The sequence below is a fragment of the Sprattus sprattus genome (genome assembly GCF_963457725.1).
Source record: "Sprattus sprattus genome assembly, chromosome: 21".
NCBI classification, from domain to species: domain Eukaryota; kingdom Metazoa; phylum Chordata; class Actinopteri; order Clupeiformes; family Clupeidae; genus Sprattus; species Sprattus sprattus.
Genome location: NC_137919.1, coordinates 7,569,380 through 7,594,032, shown reverse-complemented (window position 1 = coordinate 7,594,032; position 24,653 = coordinate 7,569,380). Strand labels below are relative to the sequence as shown.

General features: G+C 41.7%; 2 protein-coding genes across 3 annotated transcripts; one reads left to right on the top strand and one right to left on the bottom strand.

Annotated features, from left to right (window-relative positions):
* The first annotated feature begins 400 nt into the window (after positions 1-400).
* On the top strand, positions 401-21,775 carry rela (v-rel avian reticuloendotheliosis viral oncogene homolog A). The gene is made up of 11 exons (XM_080859978.1): positions 401-563; positions 2,120-2,158; positions 3,757-3,893; positions 10,612-10,757; positions 11,014-11,105; positions 13,973-14,107; positions 15,287-15,391; positions 16,303-16,518; positions 18,455-18,526; positions 18,674-18,760; positions 18,914-21,775. Exons 1-11 carry the CDS (start codon positions 557-559, stop codon positions 19,807-19,809), a joined length of 1,932 nt encoding a protein of 643 aa, XP_080716104.1. The 5' UTR covers positions 401-556; the 3' UTR covers positions 19,810-21,775.
* Positions 21,776-22,012: 237 nt separating this feature from the next.
* cUnh11orf68 (chromosome Un C11orf68 homolog) lies at positions 22,013-24,566 on the bottom strand. 2 transcript variants are annotated; one of them, XM_080860136.1, is made up of 2 exons: positions 24,464-24,566; positions 22,013-23,421 (listed from the first exon to the last, which is right to left on the bottom strand). In XM_080860136.1, the coding sequence occupies exons 1-2, from the start codon at positions 24,466-24,468 to the stop codon at positions 22,593-22,595; spliced, it is 834 nt and encodes a 277-aa protein (XP_080716262.1). In that variant the 5' UTR covers positions 24,469-24,566; the 3' UTR covers positions 22,013-22,592. The 2 variants fall into 2 exon arrangements, with proteins under 2 accessions (XP_080716262.1, XP_080716263.1); XM_080860137.1 differs by lacking the exon at positions 24,464-24,566 and adding an exon at positions 24,101-24,214.
* Positions 24,567-24,653: the final 87 nt, after the last annotated feature.

The window sequence follows — 24,653 nt, the reverse complement described above, 5'->3', positions numbered from 1 at the left end:
CAGTGGGGTTTTATCTTCCAACAACATTTTGTCAAAAACTCTAAAACTGTAGGCTACAGTATCTAGCTAACAATATTACAAAATATGGTTTGTAAAAAATAAAGGAGGCTTATTTGGTAATCCATAAAAATGTTCTTAGTTAAAATCACTCATCCATTCATGCATAATCGGAAAACCAGACAACACGACCGCGTACGTCTACGGACTCTAAAATACTCTCAAATTACATTCAAAAGTGCTTGATTTTCAATAGTACGCTTTCTGTCAACTTCCTTGCTTTCTGACAGGGATAGGTCCGAACCAAGCCCACATGTTTTGCTCTTCCTTTACGGTGCGTCATTTGGGTATTTCCGCACAATTGGGAGGGGGCGGAGGAGGTTCTCAGAGCGAGAAAGTTGCTTTCGACTGACTCGCAGCGGTGGAGGAGGCGAGGCGAACAACATACCGACAGGGACACAAATAACATTATCGACAAGCATAAAAGGAGCTATTTCGTTGGATATTGTTCGGTTGTTTGGATTATCGATCACAAAGTTTAGCTGCCACAGGAGTACAAATGGCAGGTAAGCGCACAACGTAGAGGTTGTTCTGAAGGCTACGGGTACGCATTGATTAGCTACGAGTCATGCACTGAAGTTTATGGTTGCTGGTGTTTTGTCGGAAGGGGGAAACCCCGATTTTGAGTTCAGCGCAATGCAGCTGGAGAAGGAAAATAGAAACCGAAATACTCAGCAATTAGCGTAGGGTACTCTTTTACCAGTCGAATAAGTCTACACCAAATGAGTCATAGTTTAAAAAGTAGCCTTAATTTAGGGACTTTGACAACCCTGATTAACTGTTAATGTTTCGGGATAGCCTCGATCACGTTTCCAGGAAGTAGGCACATGTGTCGTTTAGGCGCAAATCCTGTCCAACCCTAGACCCCTATCTTGCGTTTGGGCAACTCCTTTATCTAGTTAGCTGGACCGTAAGTTGCGGTTGTCTCGTGTAGAAAGTAAATCGACAGTCAGGTTTCCGTGGATCAGATGTCAAAGGCCCCTCTCAACTGCAGGAATTGACAACCGCTATTTAGTTTCAACACGCTCCAGGCATCACGCACGCATTTCAGAAGTGTCAAAAAGTGTTCGGACAGAGGCAGCTTGTTGAAAGGCTACGTTGTTTTACAAGTTGCACCCTGTCTCATCCGAGGCCTGTCGGTGTATCAGACTGTTCTGTGCCCGCCATTGAGTCACAACGAGGCTATTTACTAAGTTCTCACATCGAGACAAGTCACGCAAAAGATAATGAAAGGTCACTTGGTAATTGTGCCAACTTAGCCATAACGTCTCCACTCTGCTGTACACAACCAGCGGTGACATAATATGTTTTCGCAATGATTAGTTGACACTTTCCCAAATGCCACTTTTTCTGTATAATCTGCCCCAACATTTATATCTTAAATAAATGATGTCCACGCTAGACAACAGCGGCATTGATTAACGTTACACTAACATACTCGTGTCATGAACCACGATCATTGAAAATGTAGGTTCTTTAACCAGGACCAATCCTTTCGGTACGACACGAATCTAATTGTATTCTAGTTCGAACTCAGTGCAGTGTCTGTTCACTTTGAAGGTGCCTCTAGAGACGACATTTTGGAAAACAAACATACGGGCCCTCCTACTTTTTGACATGCCGTTTTCAATCGCCCTCTCGAGATAGTAAATTGCGTTAGGCTAACTCAAATCTTAGTCGATGTTATTTTCAGTGCAAACCAAGCAGACACATGTTAAGTTGTCCCTCAATGAGGGTTCCATTTATTTCACACTGCAATTTCATTCTTAGGTGGCTTACAATGACACATTCCTCACTGAGGCCGTGGTTGTAGTATTTGACTCACACTGTATTTTGATAATGAACATGTCTAGGAAGATTTTCGAGAGAAGTCCTGTCCACGTCAAACTTCGAAACTAACTTCCGGTTAAGAGCTTACCAGTGAGAAAAGAGGTGTCTCACCGTTGCCTTTCCCTCTGGGAGTACTTTTGTTCGCTTGTCTTTGTTCAGTCACGGTGAATGTGTATCCTTTTACTATTTTGCTTGTGTTGTTTATGGATCTTTTCCTTGTTTATTTTTTCAGGCATGTTTGGCTGGTCACAGCAGCCGCCTGTTCCCTCAGGTGAGACATGAACAAATCAACTCCACTCCTAAGCAATGGTCTAAACATCAGCAAAGAATACTGGAACTTGCAAATAATTTTTGCAGCTAAAGGAAATCTTCAAACGGGCAAAGCCTATCCATACTGTCATACAGAACACAACATTGCACACATGTAAATGGGAAAGACTGTTTTGGTAAATAACTGCTGACTGTTTTGGTAAATGACTGCTAACTGTTTTGGTAATGTAATGTAAATGATGGTACGAATCCCTTTGACCAAAATCATTACCACCATAGCCTCTCACACACTGTCTTCAATCCTACTACCCACGCAATCCGGAAATCTTGGTATCTTCAGCAGAGCCAAATTGGTCTTGCCCTGCTCTAGAAGTCCCTATGGACAAATGTGAGCTGTTTGATGAAGTGTGATACACCTAATTGTAGGATAGGATAGTGAATATGTCCTTTTCATGGTCACTTTGGCACACAGTGTCATTCGGTGCAGCTAACACCACAGTTAGGAAGGCTATTTCAGCAACACCTGTGCTCCTCAGACAGGATATGTTGTGTATTGTTATTATTATATGTTGTGTATTATTTGTACATACAGAAATCTCAGCAGAATGGTGTTTAGCTTCACTGATGGTTGAAAAATATCTATTTAGCAAACACCCTTAATTTCCACTTTCATCAGCTGCATTTGCAGTGTAGTGCCACTGCCTGCATGTATTGGTGTCAGCTGCGTTTGTAGGTGAACGCATGGCCTTTCTGTTGACTACTGTACACTGAAATGCACACAGATAGACCCCATTTTAGGTCAGTTGCATTTGTTTATTTAGCAGACGTTTTAATTTAAAGCCATTTACAGTACAAACTTACTTACAAACTTCAAACATTTCAAACATTTCCCATGCTGTCTGTGCTCCTTGGGTACGAAGCCCATGGCTTTGGTGTTGCTTTAGCAGTTCAGCTGTATAGGAGCCGTGTGTATGTTGAACCATGATGTGTTGCCTCTCCCCGCTACCCTTTGACAGCACAAGTTCTCCATAACCTTATTTTCTTCACCAACGAAACCCATCACCTTCCTCCCCAACCCACTCTGTTGCAGGCACCATTTTCCATTATGAGTTCATGCCCTGCAAAATGTTTTTCCTACAACCCTGGCAGCGATAGTGCCCTTGCCCTACAAATGTGTACAAATCCCCATATAATGCTTTTACAGCAAGCTTTTATCATTCTCAGCTCTGCTGTTGTTGGTGTTCATAAGAGTCTGTTGTGTAGTAGGTTATTAGCTTGCTAGTTGTAGACGAAAACTTATAGTGTAGGCTAGCATTAATAAATGTAGTACTTCATGTATTATATTACATTAAGTAGTATGTAATGGAGTTTATAAAGTATAGTAGCATATGAAGGAATATATAAAGTAGTTTATTAAGTATAGTGTTATATTAGGGAAGTAGATAATGTAGTTTATTAAGTGTAGTGTTATGTTAGTGAAGTTATCTAGTTACCTGTGCTCCACAAGGCTATCAGTTCACCTAGAGAAACACAGTATGGGGGACATATACTCACTGTTGACCTGTCTGTGGCTCACTGTTGACCTGTCTGTGATGGTAGGCTCTCCGTACGTTGAGATCATTGAGCAGCCCAAGGCGAGGGGTATGCGTTTCCGCTACAAGTGCGAGGGGCGGTCGGCGGGCAGCATCCCGGGGGAGAAGACTAACGAAACCACCAAGACACATCCTGCAATCAAGGTAGGGATGCTGTTCTTAAGGGAATGTTTACTATTTAATCTTAATTGATTTAATCTTAAACTGTTTAATTTAATCTTAACTACCATATAGCCTGTGCTGGAGTGTAGGCCTGTACGTTTTAGCACTGATGATGATTTTGATTATAATATTTTTTAATTAGATTCTCATAGGCCAACACGCCTATAAGAGCAGTGTGGTACCATCAGACATGCTTAATTAGCCTTGATGAGACATTAGGCCAGGAGAAACTGTGATGATGTTGCACTATTTATCTAAACATAAATTGACATTGCACGAAACATGTCATCAAGGTTTTTTGTTTTTTTTAGCCTACCTAACTTCTGCTGCCGTCAACCCCTCCTAAATTAACTGACCCCCTAGAGGATCTGTAGAATCTATTATGGGTCTTCAGTGTTCCTGCATAGACAAACACTGGACAGTTCTTATCTGAGTTTCTCGAAGAACAAAAAATGACTCGGTTTTTTCCCCCACTTGAGAGCAACCCATATCTGTCAGTGAAAAAGGATTCATGTTGGAAAGACCCCTCTTGTTTGTGTTAATACATGGAAATGTACTCACAGTAATGGTTGTGTACCAATGACACATGCATTTAGCCGAAAGTGACTTGTGGAACAGCAAACAACCGTAACCACATTGAGCCCTGTTTGAGACACGCACCTCTGGCCAGCTGTGCTGTTTTGGATGGCATGAATCACACAGCTAGAAAATGCTGTTAATGAACTGCTACACATGATTATCAAACTCAAGTAGTGCTCTTATAGCAGACTGATTCTTTCTCTAGTTGGTCTTTTTTTGCAGCTGTTGGAGTCTTTCTGACAGTTATTTACCTTTGCAGTTTGACAGAAGAGAATGTATTATTCAAACCACTTAGCCAACATCCTCCAAGTAGATTTTGTTTTGTTTTGGTTGTTTATGTTAACATCTTGTTTACACTGGGATGGGAAAGTGTTAAATAGCTTGCCGTCAACCAAAGCTTGTTAAACTGGTTAATCCAAACTTTTTTTATGTTTACTTTGTCATGTACCAGACACTTTTTTCCCCTATGTGACTTGCAGTACTGATTAGGAGTTCCAGTGCAATAATAATTTGGAGATATGTCTGTTTTATTAGTATCAAGCAAAGATCATAGAACGCTGCTCTGAAATCTTTGTTACTAAGTAACAAACTTATTTTAAATACAAAAGTAGTTCAATTTCATCAGCAGGTTATAGTAGAAGCATTTAAAGTAAATATCAGATGTGCATACTTAATTCATGTGTAATTACTTCCTCATATTATACTTGAGAATGGAGGACAGCAGGGGTTGGTCATTCTACATTCAGGACTTTTATTAGACCACCCAGTAGTGCTTTTTTAACCACAACAACTACCACTAACAACATTAGAGCAAGTACTTTGAATGTCCCAGGAACTAAATTCACAAAGAAAGATGAGTCTGGATCACACAACAGGAAACCATTAAAAGTTCCTAAAAGCCTGTATCAGATACATCATCTGATCCTTAAATGTTTCAGTCAGTGGAAAGAACCGGTTCAACCTCGTTTCTACACTTCCGTTTTGAGTGTCTCTTGAGATAAAGGATGAGTAATGAGTGTCATCCTTAGAGAACCATGACACTGTGGCAGTGATGGCATGTCATGTATGTGTCTTGCATGCCTGTTACAGCCTGGGTGTGAGGCTGGCCTAGGTCACTGCTCCCAAGCGCTCACACTCATTTCCTGCCTGCTTGTCATTGACATGTCAAAATAAAGGCCTGGGAAACCCAAAAATAAACCTAGAAAAAGACCATAATTTTAAGTTCTGACAGTAATTTGAATTACAACAAAAATCATTATTTAAATGATCATGAACACTGTCACTGACAAGAGCTGTGTGTGAGTGTACATGTAGACATTGTCTAAATAGATATTTTTTAAAGAATATAAAAATGTACCTTTTAACCTTTATTATTGGTATTTTAAATACGTAAACAAAATGGATTCAAAAACTAGCTCATGTGCTACCAATGTAAATCCCTACTGATGAGAAAATCACACTACTGAGTTTCAAAACCTCTGCAATGGACAGCACAGCCTGCGATCACGTTCTGAAGTGTACAGGTATCTTGTCTAGGTTGTCTTTATCCTCAATACGAAATATTATAATATTATTACCTAATATTAGAATCAGGGATTAAATTTTCATTTTGTTTCGTTCTGTCCAGAAACGTTATTTTTCTGTTCCGTTCCAGTGTTCCTAGGCTTCTCTTCTAATAGACCAAATCAGAATGTTTGTAAACAAAGGTTGCCAAGGTACTTCCGGGTGGTAAACTGTCATTCTGTCAACAGCTGAAGTAGTTCATTAACGCAAATGTTATTGCGAATCGTGTTGTGTTTGGGGTTGTAATGCCAAATGTACCCAGCCACGTAAAGGATGATAATTATAATTATTAAAGCACTATTTTAGCAAATTCTAGATTTCAATCGTTAATTATCCTTTTATTGAGAGTAACAACACAAGCGGGCAACTCATAAATTCTTCCTGCGCACGCTGAAAGCTGGGCTAACATAAAGTTATGTCAACTTTCTTTCCCTAGCAAATGTCAACAAGCTAGGATGTCTAAAGTTAGTCAATCAACGCCATCAACTTGCCACAATGTTACCTGCAGAATATGTCTCAAAAGCTTGTGTACGTTTATACAAATAGGATGATAGGAAATAAAACGTTTTTGTTGGGTTGCTGTTGGGTAATTTAATGGTAGCATAACTTTTTGAGCATATCGTGCTAGCTTGCTAGCGTGAGAGTGCTAGTTCCATTGTTATAAATAAACAAAACACACACAGTGGCGTGATCTGGCTTGGGTATGATACAGTTGCTTAATCTTTTCATAATGCAGGTCGGTCAAACCCTGATTCTGACCACACTGATTTTGCTTATCACAACATCTGGGCCCTGTTCGGCGTACAACTGAAACTAAATTAAGAAATTAAGCTCTCGACATGAGCTAATCTAGCTCGCTAAATTAGAACAGGCCAAACCGGTCTGGCGTCAAGTTATCAAGTTATTTTATCCTAGGCTTAACTCATCAGATAAATTGCGCGTGCACGTCCTGCTTCAAAAGGCGGGAAAGGTCGATCACCAAACCATGATTTTTTTTAACGGTAATAGTCTAAACTCAAAGAAAAAGACTAATTTTTTTTCTCCGATAAGGCAGGATATCACCATGAACGCGTTATGAATAATTCAAGACCATAATCATGTCAAAATCCAGCACTGCCGCCGCTGGGACAGCAATATAAGAAACTGTCTATAGGCTGTCTAATACGTGATATCTTTTCCCGTGTCGAATATGCGACTTTGGTGCAGCGGTTAGAGCTCATGCAACAGATCACTGGTTCGACCCCCCTCACCTCCGCAAGAAATGTAATTTTACATCTCCTTGTAAATCGCTTTGAATAAATCCGTCTGCTAAATGACTAAATGTGAATGTATTAATAAGAAATTCAATAAATTGAAGCAATGAAAAGAAATTGTGTTTATTTGTCTCTTATCATGCATCCACCTTAATCATTTTCTACAAAAATGATATGCTATGTATGGTGTAGTAGACTGAGACTTTATTCACTACTGCACAAAAACTAAAAACTAAAATCTAATGTTTGTCATTAAGGATGCGGGTGCGTGCGTGTAGCCTATAGGCTAAATGCAATGCGCCCTTTTCCAACGTTGTGGAAACGGAGTTTGCCTACAACTTATAATAAGAATAATAAATAATGAAACAACATTATATCACCTTGCAGTTAAATTTGATTTGTTTCCGTACAAAAGGTTCCTCCTTTCCGACAGTCGGCAACATGAAATTAGGCTGCAGGACCATTTAAACACAAACTAGGCCATGTCTTTCGAACTGAAGTCAGGAAAGGAAAGCAAGAAAATGCAGCAGCCTAGACCCATGGCTATTCAAAACAAAATGAATACAAACTCAGCCGGTCACATTTAGGCCTACATTCAAATTCGGAAAGCATCTCCAACAAAACTTTCTCCATTACGCGCAAAATAAACACAACTTATGTCCATAGCTAGAGGCCTAGGCCTACTCTCTTCTATTAACTCGAGAGCTAGCCTATTTGAAATGGACAACAGATAGCTTACATACCAAATTGCTTATTCAGTTTAAGGAAAAGTATGTCCTCCAAAACATTCTCCTTCAGATTGCTGCACAAAGGAGACAGGATCTATTCGAGAGACGAAAAGGCACGCTCTACACTGACCTGGGTAACGGGCACAGGCAGCACACTCATTGCAAGTTTGTATAGCTCAGGGTATGCGCTAGACATGCCAGCCCAATAAGAAAAGATGCTTTCGCTTCTTTTATGTCTAGCCTCTAGAAGTCTTAGAAATTGGACAGTGAACCGCTTGGGACTGTCTTGCGACCTGTCTCCCTTTGTTGAAGTAAATCTACTTCCGTCTTCTTCTTCTTCTTCTTCAGATGAGGATGACAGGGTTTGAGGAGAAGGTTTGGTGGAAGCCAGGACCTGCATTATTTCCCACGTTCTAGTGAGGTGGACTTTAGCAACGTCAGTCTGGTGGTCACTTAGGAGGACTTTGTAACACGGGTCGAGAAAAACGGCAGAGATAAATGCTACATTGTCGAACAGCATCGTTTTGCGGCATTGGAGACAGCTTGACAAGGTTTTAGCGAATCTGGACTGCACCTTATCTGTTTCGAGTTGGCATTTTAGCCACACACCACAGAAATCTCCTGCAGTTAACTGGTCACACTGTAGACATTTTGTTGCTATTTTGGCAGGTTTCAATGCATCTACTAAAACAGAGATCTCCTGCCATTCTGCTACGTTAAGATGCAGCTCTGGGATGCTAGGGGCCATATTCTCACAGAAAGCTCTGAGTACACAAAGTCGCTCTAGCATATCGTGGGTTGAATGCCATCGTGTTATGCAAACCAGAATCTTCCATAAGAGAAAAAGGTCGACCATTTGCAGTAACAAGCTCTAGACAGGCTTCTTTCAAAGTGTACGGTGCTAACTGAACAGATATACTGCAATGTTTTTTAATCACTAAAGAGTCCAGTGTTATTTGGCTATCAGCTGTCCTCTTTGATCCAGTCGATCGTGTATCAGTTGACGCGCTCTCTAGTTCTGCATACACTGTGGGATTTCCTCCATGGTTGCCCTTAATGGAGTCGGAGCATCCATCTACTTTGCACTGCGATGTGTTATCTACAGGATTGTAGATGTAAAACTTTCGGCTGGATTTTCCTGGTGACGTCTCATCTGTTAGGTTGGAAGAAAGTGACCCGTTAGCCCCAAATCCGCAGGCTAATTACACCCCTGTTTTTGCAATGTCAGATTGCTATCCAGCACATCGCAAACCCCTTGTTTACTGTTCATTTAGACTATTTATGGCAAGTGGCGTGAGTAACTTTGAAAAGCAACATGAAGCCCCTATACTAGGCTCAAGCTAGGTCCTGGAATAAGGCTAGCAGCTAACCCATTTTCTGACGAAATTGCTGCCAATTGCACGACACGTTTTTAAGTGTGGCTTCACACACTTTCAGTATTTATCATTAGGAAAATGTAAGGGCATGTAACATTGGATGTAGCATCTTACCACTGTGAAATTGCATAGGACCAGGAAGATATGGATCTGTTAGGCTACTCGCTAGTGTCAACAGTAGTTTCACTTCAGCCAGGCGGTCTGGGGAACATTGAGCGGGCAGGTAGCCAAGCCCATCACTTCCGGAATAAAACTTTATTTTAACAATAATTTTATTTCCACAATATTTCAAGAAAAATAACGTTATTAGAATATTAGACATATTAGATTGTAAACACTGCTGCACTTTTTCACTATCTCTTTATGTTCAGTGGAGTATCTTTTGAGTATTCATCTACCATGGCAACCTTATTAGCCAATCAGAACAACTACGCCCTCAGCTGTATCAGCTCCTTTGCTATGAACATGACATCATAAATACTTACTGTCTACCAGTTACCCTCCACATCAACAAAACCTTAGAAATGGCAGATTGACAGATGATGACAGATTGATGGTGCAAGAGTTCGAAGCGTTTTTTACAAAAAAGGGGAAGCACTTGTGCCTTAACAGCCTGCTCATAACGACCGAGGTCAGTAATGGTGCATTGCAATGTTTCGAAATGCGATCTAGTCATCTAAGACTCATTCCTCTCCTGTCTTCAGTAATACTCTCATAAAAGAGCATGAATTGTAAAGGCTGAAGAGGAAAACAATATGTATGCGCAAAACGTATAAAGTGCAATGAGAAGTACACATTGTACAGGAAGTAAAGAGTTCTACGTGCAAGAGTGACATACAAAAAAAAAACCTCATGTGAGAACTAGTGGCCAGTCACTTCATGAGTTCACCACTTGACTATTTGTGTTCACTCACGTTTTAAAGGAAAGCAGCAGCGGTTGCAGAAAAACCCAGGTCTATTAAAAGAACCGCTCTGTGGTAAGAACAAGAAAAGGTTGATGTTAACAGAACTGTTCTGTTGTAATAACAAGAAATGGTTGTTGTTAACAGAACCATTCTGTCGTAAGAATAAGAAATGATTGTTGTTAATAGAACCATTCGGTTGCAAGAACAAAAAAAAATGGTGGTTGGGTCGATAGAGTTTTTCCTCAAGCCCAGAGTGACCAAGTTAAAAATGTTGTGGTGCTGCCCCTCCCCCTTAGATTCACAACTACAGCGGGCCGATCCGCGTACGCATCTCGCTGGTGACCAAGAGCCAGCCATACAAACCACATCCTCACGAGCTTGTGGGCAAGGACTGCAAACATGGCTACTACGAGGCAGACCTGCAGGAAAGACGTGTGCACAGGTGTGTGTGTTGTCGTTGTTGCTATTGCTATTGTTTGTGGTAGTGTTGTTATTATTGTTGTTCTAACTCTTGCTGTTGTTGTTGTAGTTGGTGCTGTTTTATACACAAGTCATGACTAAGGTCATGACTCAGTCTTTTGCTCTACATTGGCCCTAGGCAGCGGCCCCAGTTATGTGGTTGTGTGCCAGTGTGTGAGAGTCTGAGTAGGTGTAAAAGATTACTTACTGTATATTATCTCCATTGTTGAACTCCTCAGTTTCCAGAACCTGGGAATCCAGTGTGTGAAGAAGAAAGATGTAGCTGAAGCCGTCAGTTGCAGACTACAGACGCAAAACAACCCTTTTAACAGTGAGTAATCCTGCTTGTGTGTGTGTGTGTGTGTCTGTGTGTCTGTGTGTGTGTGTGTGTGTGTGTGTGTGTGTGTGTGTGTGTGTGTGTGTGTGTGTGTGTGTGTGTGTGTGTGTGTGTGTGTGGGGTTGTATGTGTGCACTGCCTGAACGCTCCTGAAATTCCATATCAAAAACTTCAGAATAAAGTGGTGAGCCCCTCTCTGGTGAGACATGCTCAACAATAGGGCCGTATTATTTGCTCTTTGGGAGCAGGCTAGCCTACATTCTTTCAGAATATGGGCAGGATGTCCCTATCACTGACCAAACATAGAGACCTGGGATAGAGAACTGAACTTGTGACTCTTGTAACTGCTCTAAAAATAATTTATTTTAGATGTATTTATTGGGTTTGTATGCTTAAATAGTTGGTTTAGTTGCCTTTTAAGCACTTTGGGGCAACTTCTGTTGTTGTTTAAAGTGCTATGATTAAAAGAAAATAAAGAGATGATAGTTTTGAGGAATCAATCCACCAATTTGTGGATTTGTTTTTAACCTTTACCACAAGACATGCCAGCCGGAGGGGATGCACTTGATTCTCCCCCAACTGTTTACAAGTTCAGATGTGTGTCTTAAAGAAAAGCTAACAAAAGAAAAGAAAAAAACTTGGAGCTATTTGAGTCCCCAATGATTGCTTTTTTTCCATTCAACCTATTTCTGCCTTGTGCCAGCCATTGTCCCATATCAGGTTCACAAAACTTCTCTCTCACACACGCACACACACACACACACATACATACACACAACCACACACACACACACACACATAGACACACTCACTCCCACTCACTCACAGTCTCTCTCCCTTTATCTCTCTATCTCTTTCGGTCTTTCTCTCACATACACACACACACACACACACACACTCACACTACACACCCACTACACACACACACACACACCCACCACACACACACTCCCCACAGCTAGACTTAGGCCGAATCTCGATTCTTCCCCTTGCCCCTTTTTCTTTGTCTTTGTCTTTGTCTTAACCCTAGCACTTGCAAGTGTAAGTGCCAAGGGCTGAAAACTTTCCCCTATGAAATGAAACGCCACTCGGTTTCGGGTACGTCACTTGGTGTCCCTGGATAATACAGGATGGTACATGTAAAGCACAGGTCGATGTCTTCAAACAAGTGCTGTCATTCACAGATTTCAAACGGAATTCGCGGATAAGTTATCTGTAGACATGCGTGACTGTATGAGCTGTATGAATTATGGTTGCAAATATATATACGACTGTATAGAGCACAAAACTAGACTGTCGTAATTGTTTTGTGGACGGTACATGCAAAGCACGGATCGATGTCTCCAAAGCAAGTGCTGTCATTCACAGATTTCAAACGGAATTCGCGGATAAGTTATCTGTAGACATGCGTGACTGTATGAGCTGTATGAATTATGGTTGCAAATATATATACGACTGTATAGAGCACAAAACTAGACTGTCGTAATTGTTTTGTGGACGGTACATGCAAAGCACGGATCGATGTCTCCAAAGCAAGTGCTGTCATTCACAGATATCAAACGTAATTCGTGGATAATAAAGTTATCTGTACACATGCATGGAGTCAGGCTAGTCCTAGCAAGCTACCATATAATCCAATGTGGTGGCATACGCGTTAGCTGTAACCTAAAACTACAGTTTGAAAGCTTCAGTTAAGACCTACAATACTATGCATCGTTCGTGTAGCACATTTCAGATCAAACCAAGTCATTATAAACATATAAAAAGTTGTGTAGATAGCTTTATTCATGTAAAATATTCCTCACTTCAAGCAGCCATGTTTTTTTGAAAATTCCCGAGCTGGTTTCGCTGTGTGCTCTGGGATAGCCCTTGGAGGAGCAAGTAAGGTCTCGGATCATCTTAACTCCAAGGGCCATATAGCCCTCAATCTTATCCCTTAATATTGATCAAATTGGGTTTTGAGACACCACTAGCTCTCACATGAACGTGCAACTTCAAGGGTAAGGGGGAAGATAAGGGGCAAGGGGAAGAATTGAGATTGGGCCTTACAGGAAAGTGTTATGTCGGTCTCAGGGATTCACACTCAGCAAACTGGCCCTGCTGCTCGAGTTATGGCTCCTGCTGATGCCGTCTTTCCTACTTAAAGTACTTCTAGTACCACACCTAGTACTCTCCCTACAGCGATAAAATCATGTGTGTGATCCTGGGAGATGTGATCACCAGTCGTAATTGCAGAAGACTAATTGGATTGACATTGTGAGGGTTAAAGGAGGGGTTATAAAATATGTCAACAGACTTGAGTAAACATAGGAAGTGAGATACGTGGTGTGATGCACATAGAAGGAATACATCTTTCATGATCCCTCTTGTACCTGTGGCTGCAGGAGAGCAAAGTCTAGAGTACCACCCCAGCTAATTAAACCAGATTTTTATCCGACTTTTTATACACGATCCACAAACCAGCTGTTGATGGTGTTCAGTGCGAGGAATAGAAATGTGGAACATTTCAGTTCATGGTTTTAGGTTTAGGTTTAGTTGGCAATAATAAGGTTATTTCATACTTGCCGATGCCTTTTGATAAAAGCACATACACTGTGAAAGAGTCTGTCTTTTTTCGGAGAATTCCTGATGAAATGCCAAAGCTGTATTTGTTGATTGAAGTGAGCCTAAAACGTGATGTGTTGGTTTTTAGTTCATAGTTAATTGACTTAATTGACAACAATAAGTTGGTTGAATATCGGTAAATGCCTACTGGTAGTCTGTAAACGATAAAATCACATTAACACTCTTTGACAGAAAGTGTTCATATGTGTGTTGCCCAGGTGTTCGAAAGCCTAATGTCTCGTCTAATCTCTCCCTAGTTCCGGAGGCAAAGGTCTGGGAGGAGGACTATGACCTGAACGCAGTGAGACTGTGCCTCCAGGTGTCCATCACAATGCCCAACGGAGATCTGCACCCCCTGGAGCCACAGGTCTCTCAGCCCATCTATGACAACCGTAAGAAACAATTCAATTCAATTCAATCCAATTTTATTTGTATAGCGCCATAACAATACAATTGCCTCTAGGCGCTTAACATAGCCCAGAGCCTAAACCCCCTTAGTGCATGCACAATGGAAACAGGGGCAAGGAAAAATTCCCTGTTAGGCAGGAAGCAACCTTAGGCAGAGTTTTGAGTTTTATGTGGAATAAAGTCAGATTTGGCATTATTTCTCAGATTTTTTGTGTTTTTCCAATGCAAACAAAATAAATAAACATGTGAATACAAAAGCATTTGTAATTGCAACACTGGGAGTAGTGGTGCATTATCTGACAGAAGTGCAGGGGTGCCAATATTTTTGTCCATGACTGTATGTTTAGTAATACTGGCATTTGTTATTTAGTTTGGTAGTGTACTTATGGAGATATCAGTCATAAGTTTTCTTTTTTAGTTCTGGTGAGTGAGGACAGCTGCATGTCACACCCGAGATCTGTTATAGCACTCTTTCACAGTGCAACATACACTGCCTGCAACTTGCAACCTGCACACACACAGATAAAACAACACGACAACACACACACACACACACACACACACACACACACACACACACACACACCTGTGCACACGTCGTCAGCCGGCAGTAATACTGTTTTGTTTATGTCTTATGATGAATATGTACCTCCCAATGTTGATCAGACCTGACCCTCTGCCTTTTAAATTAATCTTTTGCGCATAGTTTTCATTCTTTTGCTGTTTTTATATCTCCGTTTGTCTCTTTTTGTCTGTCTCTTTCTCTTTCTGTCTTTATCTGTTTATTGATCACTCAACGATATGTCTATGTATCGATCAGTCAATATGCTTCACAATATACTCGTCAATATGAGCTCACCCCTGTGCAATATCACTTCAATGGTAAAAGATTCCAAAAAGATTCCAAATCACCTCCCAATAGTTGCATTATTTGTAAGCTGACATGTAGAGTATTTCTGTCTTATGAACAATCATCGTTAAACGTAGAAGTTGTGCAATTACTTGAAGGTGATACAATTTTGACTAATTTGACAATGAAGTGATATTGCACAGGGGTGTCCTTACATTTATATAATGTATATCAATTATAGATCAATCGCATGTATGTCTGTGTATATTTCTGCTGTCTGACGATCGGTCTCTGGCCATGTCCACCCCCCCAGGAGCGCCTAATACGGCGGAGCTGAAGATATGCCGATTCAACAAGAACTCCGGAACTTGTCGAGGAGGTGATGAAATCTTCCTGCTCTGTGACAAAGTGCAGAAAGGTCAGTTTCACCGCCTGTCTAACTTTCTGTCTCCTGTCCTGCCCCCGCCCCCTCACAAAATGAACATGTTGTCGAAGATCTTGGTGACCTTGAAATGTGATGTACCCTAAAATTGCTTTTATATATTGTACATTTATATTACGTGTTAACTATGGTGATGTTCAAATTAGACTCTTAATGCCCCTCCTTAGCTTTAGTGACTTTGTTGTTCCTCATTTTGGGAAATGACCGATGAGGTCACATGAGGTTAATCTATCTGAAGTCTGATTATTTTCTTATATCCCCTCGCAAGCCCCTCAGAGAAAGGAAAGTCGATTACAGAAAATTAAAGACAACAGTTTCTGTCTATTTACACAAGTCCTATTTCAGGCATCTGAAGCACCTCGTTGAAATGATTGAACCATCCAAACATGTTGGAAAGAAAAAGCCTCTGTGTCCTGGTCTGGTCTGGTCTGTCTGGTCTGGTCTGGTCTGGTCTGGTCTGGTCTGGTCTGGTCTGGTCTGGTCTGGTCTGATCTGATCTGATAGTCTCTTGATCAGCTGTGATCCTGATCTGGTCTCTAGATCAGCTGTGATCCTGATCTGCTAGTCTCTTGATCAGCTGGGGTCCTGGTCTGCTGCTAACTCTGGAAGTTATCTGGCCCACACTTCCTGTGATGAGATGATCCTGTCAGCTTGTAGCATGTCAAAGTGGCGCCAGACACAATGCCTTTAGACGTCTTGATGTCTATGCTTGTATGGGTTTAGGTTTTTGTTGCGTGGTACTTGCACAGGGCATTACGGTGTAGTTCTAAACAAATCTAAAACTAGTGCTTGAACGTTCTGCCGTCTGCGTTTACAGAGGGCATTACGGTGCAGTTCTAAGGGAATCTAAAACTAGTGCTTGAACGTTCTGCTGTCTGCGTTTACAGAGGACATTGAGGTGCGCTTCTTCCGGGACTCTTGGGAAGGAAAGGGTTCCTTCTCGCAAGCGGACGTGCACCGGCAGGTGGCCATCGTGTTCCGCACGCCTGCGTACTGCGACACAAACCTCACGGCGCCCGTGCATGTCAAGATGCAGCTGCGCCGACCGTCCGACCGGGAGGTCAGTGAGCCCGTGGACTTCCAGTACCTGCCATCAGACCCAGGTCAGTACCTAAGGCGCCATTTGCAGCTGTGTCTTACAAGTGTAAATATGTAACTTAAGTTTGAAATTACCCAGAACTAGGGTTGGGTACCGAGAACCGGTACCAATATGTCACCGGGTCCATACAACCGGTACCTACCCGGACTGAAATGCAACGCAGATTTCGGTGCTTCCTTTCGGTGCATGAGCCGATTTTTTTCCTTTTTTTTTTCTTATAAACAGGAATTATTTCGGCCGGCAACATCAAACACGGAGGCTGGTTCCAAAACAGTACAAAACTAGCGATATCTAACGAGAAGTAACGTTAGTGGCGTAGATCTTTCTGAGTACGATCTGTATACTTTTTTGGGTTGCTAGCATATTTCGTGGGGCACATATAAAACTGCTCCATCTCCCAATGTAAACTCTGGCCTGTGTCGCTCACGCTCATTGGTGATTACATTGCAACAGTCTTATGACAGCGAAGAGCAGTGAGCCTTGCACAGAGCAAGCACAAACAGAGCTAGCCATCAATATAACAGAGAAAATGCCGAAAGGTAAATGATCAAAAGTGTGGCTGTATTTCGCACAAAAAGATTCAAACAAAGCGACGTGCAGCCAATGCAACAACAAAATTGCGTGTAAAGGGGGGAGAGAAGGCAAGAGGCAAAGGCAGATCAGAAATCGCAGACTGAAGACTAAACGGAAATGCCAGCAGCCCTAAACCTAAACTCTTAAAGGGGCCGTACACATTCACGAAACCAGTGGGTTTAAATAAATGCAAACAAAATTATACATTTTTGACTCTGAAGGCAAACATGCTCATATTTCTGCAAAAGAATTACTGAAGTGTGAAGCTGTAGTGTGTGAACAGAGTGTGTTTTGTATTTATTTATATTTATTTAAGTATACTGTAAACAGTTGTTAAAAGTTAATATATTGTTCATAGTTTGAAGTTAAAAGGTTTGAAGCCAATGGTTTTGTATTTATTTTTATTTATAGTATACCTTAAACAGTTAATATATTGTTAAATTTGAAGAAATCTGGTACCGTTCAGGCACCGGTATCGTTTTAAAAGTATCGGTTAAGCACCCGTATCGGAAAAAACCCAAACGATACCCATCCCTTCCCAGAACAGGAGCATGTATTGATAGTCTTTTCACACCCACTTTTTAAAGAGGGGTTACACCCAGGTTGATAATTGATATACAGTACCAGTCAAAAGTTTTTTTGAGAAGTGTTTTCTTTACTTTTATTATATTCTATATTGTAGAATAATACTGAAGACATTTAAACTACGAAAGAACAGATATGGAATGATTTACTAATCAAAGAAAGTGTTATATATATAACATGTAGAAAACAATAAAAGTAAAGAAAAAAACTAACTTCATTTAACAGCTTTAAAATAAATCTTAAAACATGGTTAATAAATAACCAAAAATGTGAGCATTAGTGGGTCAGTAGAACTTATATATTGGGATTTTATTTTATTTTGTCAATGTTATGTTTGATATGTTAATGCCTTTTTTAAGTTGTTTAGCCATTAACACTCTGGAAGGGGGACTGCCAATGGAAACTAGCCTTTTGGCTACAATTGGGTACATTTACATTTTAATGTTTATTAATGTACACTGTCCCTCTTCAACAAACTGAAGACTGAAGGTCCTGTCATGGGTGATGTTGAATCTAACCAGGTCATAATTGGTGGAAAAAGCTAGTGCTTACTTGCATTGCTGCCCTTTTTATTGAATTTCTAGGCGTTCCCCATACACATTTGACATTTGTGTTGTCTTCAGCTCAACGAATAAAACAAGTCAAACAATATCAGTCACTCAGCTGTTTATCTGATCCATGACTCACCAGTTTAACTTAGCCATGTCTCAGGTCAAGGTTCACCTGACTCAGGTCAAGAGTAAACAATGCTGATTCACTCCCTCCTGTCATTCTGCCAACAGATGAGTACAGACTGATTGAGAAGCGGAAACGCACAGAGGGAATGTTTAAGCAGCTAAGCTCCATAGGCCCAGGTAAGCGCTTCTTCCCTACCATCTCTATGGATCCAGGTGGGATAACTAGCATTGCTATTGCTACAATAATACCATGGTGTACGTCATGAAGTCATGTTGTGTTACACTCTGGCCGATGACTAAACCCATGTTGTGTTTGATTCTCAGGAGTCATAGGCTCAGAAAGAAGGCCATTCCCTACCGCCAGGAGAACAATGCCTGTGGCAAAGCCTCCAGCCACAGCTCTTTTGTCTGGTAATTAATAGTCTTAATAGATGTCAAAGTATTGCATGGTACTTTCTGTGTCACGCAACTTTTCAGGTCATGATTACAAAACTGTTTTCTCTTCACTCTTTTTCCCCCTCCGTCCCTTCCATTCTGTCGGTCTCTTAATCTGGAATCTCTCAGTTGTAAACCCCATCGCACCCCCAACTTTCTACGGCCCTCCTCCTGGCCAGCTCTTCACCCAGCCCAAAGTAGAAGCCTCCTCTTCCTCCAATCTCCACAACGATACCTGGAAGTTCACCAGCCTCACCCTGGACAGCCAGCCCAAACCCTCGCTCCTGCACCCCTACGTCTCCCAGGCCCCAGCCACTGCTACCGTCACCTCCACCTCGGCCTCCTCCACAGCTCAGGACTACTCTACGGTTAACCTGGCCCAGTTTCACGGGCTCACCTTCGGTGGTTTCCCCAGCAGCCAGGACCCCGGGGTGGCGAATACGGCCGGAAGGAGCAACGGGGAGACTGGGAACAGGGCAGTAGGATCTCGATCCCAAGCATCCATGTCGGCCCAGGAAGTGGCCCCGTCTTTCGCCGAGGTCCAGGCCTCCCAGTTCAGACTCGAGGCTCCGGCGTCAGACGACGAGGATTTCGAGTTCCCCAGCTTCTCTGATCAGAACAACTCAGGCCCCCTTGAACACATCAACCTAGACGAGTTCCAGTCACTGTTGGCTCAGACTGGCCTGCACGGCGAGGCGCCCGCGGGGATCGGGGCACAGCCAGTGACCTGCCAGTTGACCTGCAACCCCATGACCTACGGCAGTGCCACAAACATGGGTAACCTGGGTGACAATGCTGCCACCAACCACCCTGGAAATGGTAGCGGCAGCAGCAGCGCCACCTTGATGAACTACCCCCCCAGCCTGGTCAGTCATCTTCTGAATGACTGCCCCATTGCCCCACCTTCTGTGCAACATATATCCGTTACCGACGACATGATCCTTACCTCTGAAGATGAGGAGCGCCTTATGTCCATCTTCGGCGGTCCCACCCAAGAAAATTTCTTGTCAGGTCATCCCACTTAAACCGGGCCAGTGAATGACCCATCATTGCGTGGGCTGCACCTCCAGGACTCCGCAGCACCACAACCTTATTTTCACTCTATCTTGGCCTGAAGATTTTAGATGATCCAGCTCAGTCAGAAAAGAAGAAACACAAGAGTGTGAAAAGAATTGATGAAGACACAGTCAGGTTTTCAAAATTAGGACTCTTCTTTGTGACTGTGGTCAGTTTAGTATCTTTAGCTCATTTGAAAGCCTTTTCACTTTGCTATGGGGGGGGGGGGGCACCACTGCATTATCTGTATTTTATATCAACAATCCAATCAATGTCAAGATGTCAACAAGCTGTATATCCTAGCCATGCAGTCTAAGTGCGCTTACTTAGTTTAGTTGAAGTAGACTATTGAATGTTGATTTATATTTTCAGTGTTGGGGATAGAGATATCGGCCTGTTTTTCTGTAGCTCCATTGAGTGCTTAATCAATCAAATACAAAATGACTGTACATAGTCATGTTATCGGAGGATTATCAGAGATGGGTGATTTTAACCACTTACGTGGGTCGTTGATGTGGCATTTCATAACAAACGCCAGAAACATGTCTGTCATTTCATCTTTCAAATCATTTATTTGAATGAGTGGGGCTTACTTACCTGTCTGATTGGGGTGGTGAATCCATGCAGCTGTGGACTTTATTTATAAACCTTCTTAGCTTTGCGAAAAGAAAATATCACCAAAGAAAGCACAAGCGTCACCATAAACCCTGTATGTAGTTGCTTTTTTCCCCCAGATCAAAATGTTTTCCTTGCGGGTTGGTAGTTGTCCCCAGTGTCCTTATTGAAATGTAAGGAAATCTGATGTTTTGTGATCATGTGATCACTTCCCTCTCTGTTTCAAAACCAGGCTTAAAGTGAGTCTTTGAATTTTTTTTAAAGAAGCCTTACCAGACGATATTGGTAATTCTTTTAAGTCTCTGAATTCATACTGAATTCTTACCGTCAGCCTCTTTTGGTGGAGCTTTTCTTAGCAAAAAACTGAAAAAATTCGTTATAGCATTTTTTTTTTTATGCGGTGGTGCAATGGTGTATTTACCGCCTTGTAAGTGGCTGACCTAGGTTCCAAATCGCTGCAGGTTATCTGAACAACGGTTAATTTGTGCACCTTCTGATCAATTGACCTATTCTGTATCACAGTGACACAATGCAGATGTTTTAAACAGTGTACCTTGCAATTCATATTTACGCCTGTATTATTTAGGGTTTGTTTCTGTTTAGGTATCTTGATGATGGAGAAATGCATACATCCACCCTAAAGACCTAAAGGTATCCTTCGCAGGTTTATAGGTTGATGCTTCTGTACAATCATGCAGGATACTGTGGTTGATTTTTGTGCTTTCTGATCGTATTTCAGTTTGCTTCATAGTTCTGTTTCTGAGGGAGGTCGTTCAGTTGAAACATGCATGTTTCTGTACTCTCAGAAGGGAGCACAATATAATAGTCATGTATGCTTATTCAATAAGCATATTTATAGTACCAGTTTTGAAGGATTTGACGAGGCGCATTGTCCAATTTCTGTTACCGAAAGGAAACTGAATCCTGAATGTTACCATTATTTTCAACTGCTTAAAATGAACACACAGTGGGAGCCAAATTCCTGGTGTGTGTGTGTGAGCAATCTTGGCCATTACAGTTGATTTGGATTCTGATGTATGAAATGTAGGCCTATGTATGACACTTCTAACATTTGGAAGACCTCATGGGAGCATTCCGTTGAAGACTAGAGCTAGAATTTAAAACTGAAACAATGTAAACAGGGCAACACTGCATTGTTAGCAAGATTAAATTGCTATTGTTCCAGTAACAACCCTGTGATTGGCTAATACAGTAATCTTCCAATTTATCTTGTAGCCCTATTGTAATTTATTTCACTCTCGTTCTCAATAATATCCATTATAGTGGTAAAACTCTATTGGACTTCATGATTTAAAGTTGTGTAGATGCAGTAACTGTAGAGAGTCTTTAGCTCTGCAGAGAGGGTATGGACTTATGGGGGGGGGGGGGACATTTGTGTGTGTCATTAAATGTCAAATATACTCCTAATAAAATATGTTTAAGTATTCATGATATGGTTTATTTGTCATATCTTGTGGATGTCAAAATTATGCAAACTTTCATTTTGGCAGATGTGTACTATACACAAACTACAACTAAATCTTCAAGCAACACAAAAGTTGAACTATTACAAAACATGTTTCAAAACAAAGAACATTCCAACTCGTTACAAACCAAAGGGATCAAAATGTGGGTTGGGGCTGTGTCTTTGTTTTTGTTTGTTGAACTAGTTGAGCTATTACAAAACATGTTTCAAAACATAGAACATTCCAACTCGTTACAAACCAAAGGGTTCAAAATGTGGGTTGGGGCTGTGTCTTTGTTTTTGTTTGTTTTTTACAACAAACATAAACAAAGGGAAGATAATGCAAGTAACCGCTAAGAACAGTTTATCCACATCTCCGAAGAAACTTGCATTCAATTGCACTGAAAACAGAAACTGCAACAACAACATGTTCTGATCCACAAAACATTTTGTTGCCCTTCATGAATCAATGAAAAAAAATAAACGACTGATAACCAAGCTTTTCCAAGCTTGAAACTGTAGTTCTCACAACTAGTCAGCAAACAACATGCTGTCTGCTTTGCACAAGAACGTGTCAGTAATTGCAAGAGACAGCCAAAGCTGACGAATGTGGTCTTTTTGTCAGTGTTAAGAAAGGTTATTCGCCACGAGCTTTTCCTTCCGCTGACTAGGTTACGTTACCTCCAGGTTGGTGACTTTGTTAATGATGTGGGAGCGTCTTGGCACACACTCCAGATTGAACTTGCTCTCGTAGATAGTGGGGCAAATCTTCCAACAGTTGTTCCGGTAAATTCCCAGGTAGGTGTAGACGTCCGGCTTGTAAGTGAGCGCGCACTTCACCCCAGTGGCTCTAATGACTGCATCCAGCCTCATGACCTGGTCCTCTTCTGCGAAAGACTGATTGTAGACGCAGATGATGTGCTTGCTGTCGGGTTTTGGATCGCGCGGGCTCACCTTCGCCATGGAGATCTTACCCTCGAGAACAGCTCGAGCCACGCACTCCCAGGCATGGTCCACCTTGAAGCCGGTATCCAAGTGCATCAGCCACTTCCCGGTGAGCACGCTGTGGTTCAGAGCCAGCTCCTTCACCGTTTGGAAGGTGACTGGGCGGCCGCTGGCCAGAAGGTGTTCCCAGCTTTCTTGGAGGCCCAACACGTCGCCCTTGTGGGGGCAGTGGTCGGGGCCAAGCACGGCTATCCAACCCACCGGGCCCTGACCTCCCTCCTCTTCACCGGCCTCGTACCGGGACACCTGCGAGGGCCTATTGGACTCTAGCCAGCGGTCAAACTCGGCCCTTGGTGTCTTCCGTGCGTCGAAAACAATCCAGGGATCCATGTCTGCCGCCATGGCCTGAGCCGCGTAGTCTTGGGCGGTATAGCTGTCTGGCTTCTCTGGCTCCACACACACTTCTGCTTCCTCCATAATGTTTGTGCTTCTAGAAGTTGGTAGAAAAGCGAGTTGGTCACCACCAGGGGTTTGTTTTGGATTTTTGTTTCCCTCACTGCAAAAAAATAAAAAAGAAGAGGAGAAATTAAATGTAATTATCAAGTACCCTTTGTGTGCATTTTTTGTGTTTTGATTTTAAGGTTCCATGAATGACAGGTGTTGTCAAACAAGCCTAAAAACACTGGCTAATGTAATTGTTTTCTGATTGACATTACATTACTGATTATCTTAAAATAGACTTTAATAATGATCTACAATAATATATGCACTGTTTCTATACGAATCAAAGGAATAGACCCAAGTGTTGCAATGTTTGCCAATACAATACTGTTATTCAGATGTAGTTAACCACCTATATGAAAGCAGCAAGCTAGTTTGTTCTCCAAGATACATGGGGCCACTTGAGCTAACTGCTAATTTGCGCGAAATCAGGAAGTGCGACGCTTGATAACAAAATCAGAAGAAGTCAACAACATCTCGTATTGTCTATGAATTAACTGAGAAAGCGTAAATTAGTGTAACTACATTGACAGGTTAGCGATAGAGAGCTTCAAGTCTGCTTTGTGTAAAACTAATATCGATAGCTCGCTAGCGACAGCTAACCACAGCTAAATTAACATTCAACAACAACAGAAGAGACCGTTTGCCAAGAACCAGTTTGCAAATCGGCATAAACTAACGTTATGATTTAACGAGTTAATTCTTCTCCATCTTCATTATGACAGCATACTTACAATTTCTTGTGAATTACTATTCAATTTCCTGCAAAGCCCGAATAATGTTTCCTGGCTAACGTTGTATGGCGCATTCACTACAGTTGACACTTCCTCGCCAGGTTGCTAGCTTGCTATCTAACCAACACAATGTCAGCTGCAGAAGTGGTGTTTAGCAAACTATTTAACTGGCAAACTTTATTTATATTTTCAAAATGAACATTTAGAGAGGCGTATGTCTGATAAAAGACGCGCACGGCTCTTTTTCTTTTTTTTTTTACTAGCTTTAACGTTAGCTGTTGTTGTAATTGGAAGAACTAAATAGTTTAATCAGAAATGAATCGCCACATTTGCAATGTGAACTAAAAACAATGTTGTACTTACATCATAAAGAAACTCTTAAAAACAACTTTGCTGTACTTGTATGCTCTGTGATTGCTGCGTGGGGCAAGTCAATAAACCTAAACGCAGTTATCGGCTAACTAGACAGCCAAGTAATGTGGCGCGCACACAGACCCAGTGGAATCCTTTTCAGATATTCCCGTTGACGACAGTACTGACATCAGCAATCTCG